This window comes from Cyprinodon variegatus, unplaced genomic scaffold, assembly GCF_000732505.1.
Source record: "Cyprinodon variegatus isolate N-32 unplaced genomic scaffold, C_variegatus-1.0 Scaffold415, whole genome shotgun sequence".
In the NCBI taxonomy this organism is placed as follows: Eukaryota; Metazoa; Chordata; class Actinopteri; order Cyprinodontiformes; family Cyprinodontidae; genus Cyprinodon; species Cyprinodon variegatus.
The window spans coordinates 196,807-198,886 of record NW_015150868.1 but is presented as its reverse complement, the minus strand read 5'-3'; the positions used below and the strand labels follow the sequence as shown (position 1 = coordinate 198,886).

General features: G+C 43.0%; 1 protein-coding gene across 1 annotated transcript in view; it reads left to right on the top strand.

Annotated features, from left to right (window-relative positions):
* The first annotated feature begins 528 nt into the window (after positions 1-528).
* Positions 529-2,080, top strand: part of ube2z (ubiquitin conjugating enzyme E2Z) — a 16,196-nt gene continuing 14,644 nt past the window's right edge. Inside the window, exon 1 of the mRNA XM_015388152.1 lies at positions 529-1,385. Within this exon, the coding sequence (XP_015243638.1) occupies positions 934-1,385 (452 nt within the window). The 5' untranslated portion in view covers positions 529-933. The remainder of the gene's footprint in view (positions 1,386-2,080) is intronic.

Sequence of the window (2,080 nt, the reverse complement as noted above, 5' to 3'; positions counted from 1 at the left end):
TTTATTTTTCTGACTCAAACCCCTCTATACAATATATAGTCAATTTATTTATTTTACTTGGTAAATTCTTCATCCATAAGTCAAAATTTATGAAGAACAAACCTCTTTTCAGTGTTTTTAAAGTTGACTTAAAAAATTATGCAATCTGTATTTCTGGATTAAAGGGTAAATCAGCATCAAAATGTTTACAACATTTATCTACTCTAATTTTATGATTAATGTTACTGATACTTATTTTTGTTACTCTGGCTATGTTCTTTATTTGTTGATGTTGAAAATTGTCTTTTATGTGTTTTACTTTATTTTCTTTGTCTTTGTTTTCCCTTCATGCAAACGTGAACTGTAACTTTCTAATTTTTTTTATTAAAAAAATAAATAAATAAAAATAAAATAAAAAAAGAATTGAGACGCAGCCATTATGTCTATTTTACGATTCAGTCAGTTTCCCTGGTCGCATGAATTATTGTAACGATGCTGCCACTGCTACCGAAAAACAGTTTTACTTTGAAAAACTTCACCGGATGCGTCACATTTTCTCACTTCCGGTCGACCTGACGGAGGGATCTTCCTGAAGTTGCGACAAGCTTCCTTAATGCTGGTGATGCGGTCATTTTAAAGCGGGTTTTACCGATATTATTTTCAATATTTTCATCAAATCTATCCGAACAACAGCCTCCGTTGTGAGGTGACCATTTTGAATTCAGAGAAAAACGTCAACAGTTGAGTGTAGATTTAAGCTAACAGCTAGCACCATGTTTTGGGAAGAATTGCTTTTCTCTCTGCTGGTCTGGCCTCAAGCTGCCTCCTCTTCCTCTGACTGAGCTGGAAACCTGAAAGGTGGAGGAAACTTCTCAGCTGAAGTCAATGAGGCTCCCAGGTTCCTCTACAGGTTCTTCTGCATCTCGTTTCTTCTAGCCTGCTAGCTCGTCAGCTATGGCGGACAGCTTTGGAGAGGAGTACAGCGGCGGTGGCCACAGTTTAGGCGTTCCCGGACAGGGTGGCGGAGCTTTTCCGCTGCCGGCTTTGCCAGGGGGATACCCTGCCGCTAGCGGAGCTCACCCTAGCCCCAACTCGGCCTCCCCCTCTCCCGCTACAACCCCAGCCGCGCCCGGTGGCCTGGCCGCTGTGGTGTCCCCGATCTCCGCAGTTGCCTCTTCAGCCATGGGCTTTGGGAACGCATTCAGCTCCGGCCCTTCGCCACCAGTCCTGGCCGTGTCCCCCATCGTTCACACGTCCTCCCCCCTGCCCGGTGTCGGCCAAGGGGTGGCGGGGCTGGCAGGAGGGGGGCTCCTGTCCCAGATCCACGCCACTTCCTGGGACCCAACTCTGAGCGCAGACTGGGACAATGAGAAGGCATCCCAGACATGCATCCTGAGGATCAAGAGGTGAGTCAACCAATGTTAGAGGATTCACTGAAATGGAAACGATCCACACAGGTTCAACAGTGTCTTTAAAACCTTTGGTCTCCCTTTTTTCCTTTTAATTAACATCACGTTTTAGGAAGTTCAATTAAATAAATCTTAAACGTTTGGTTAAAGTGACTTCCTGCTGCGATCCTGCAAAAACTGAAAGTAAAACTTAATCTGCTCACTCACCAAACAGAGAAATCAAGTCGGTTAAAAAGGGAGGAATAAAACCTTTATTGCTTTATTATAGCTTATCTGGGTCCTAATAGCTATAAAGGCCTAGTTACTGAGTGTTTCTGTGGGAATTAACCAGATCTACCAATAGAAGAAAAGCCAGGGACACATGCAGACTATATCAGATGCATGAAATAGATTTATTATTTTCATATTGTTTAATTACACAGATTACACAGACTTAAAGGTGAGGCGATCATCATGGAAGACAATGGGTTTTACTTTAGGTTTTGTTTCAGGAATTGTAGATTACTGTACATATATTTTTTTTATAATTGTCATAAAATCTTCCTGGGTATTTGGCCTGTAGGGCATAAATATCCTGGAGAGATTACAGTATCCCTGGAGCAGATTCCTCCAGACCCCGGGCTGGATTTAGGAAATTTGGGGCCCTAGGCAAAGACAGGTTAGGGGGCCCCTCTGACTGCAGAAGACAAAAC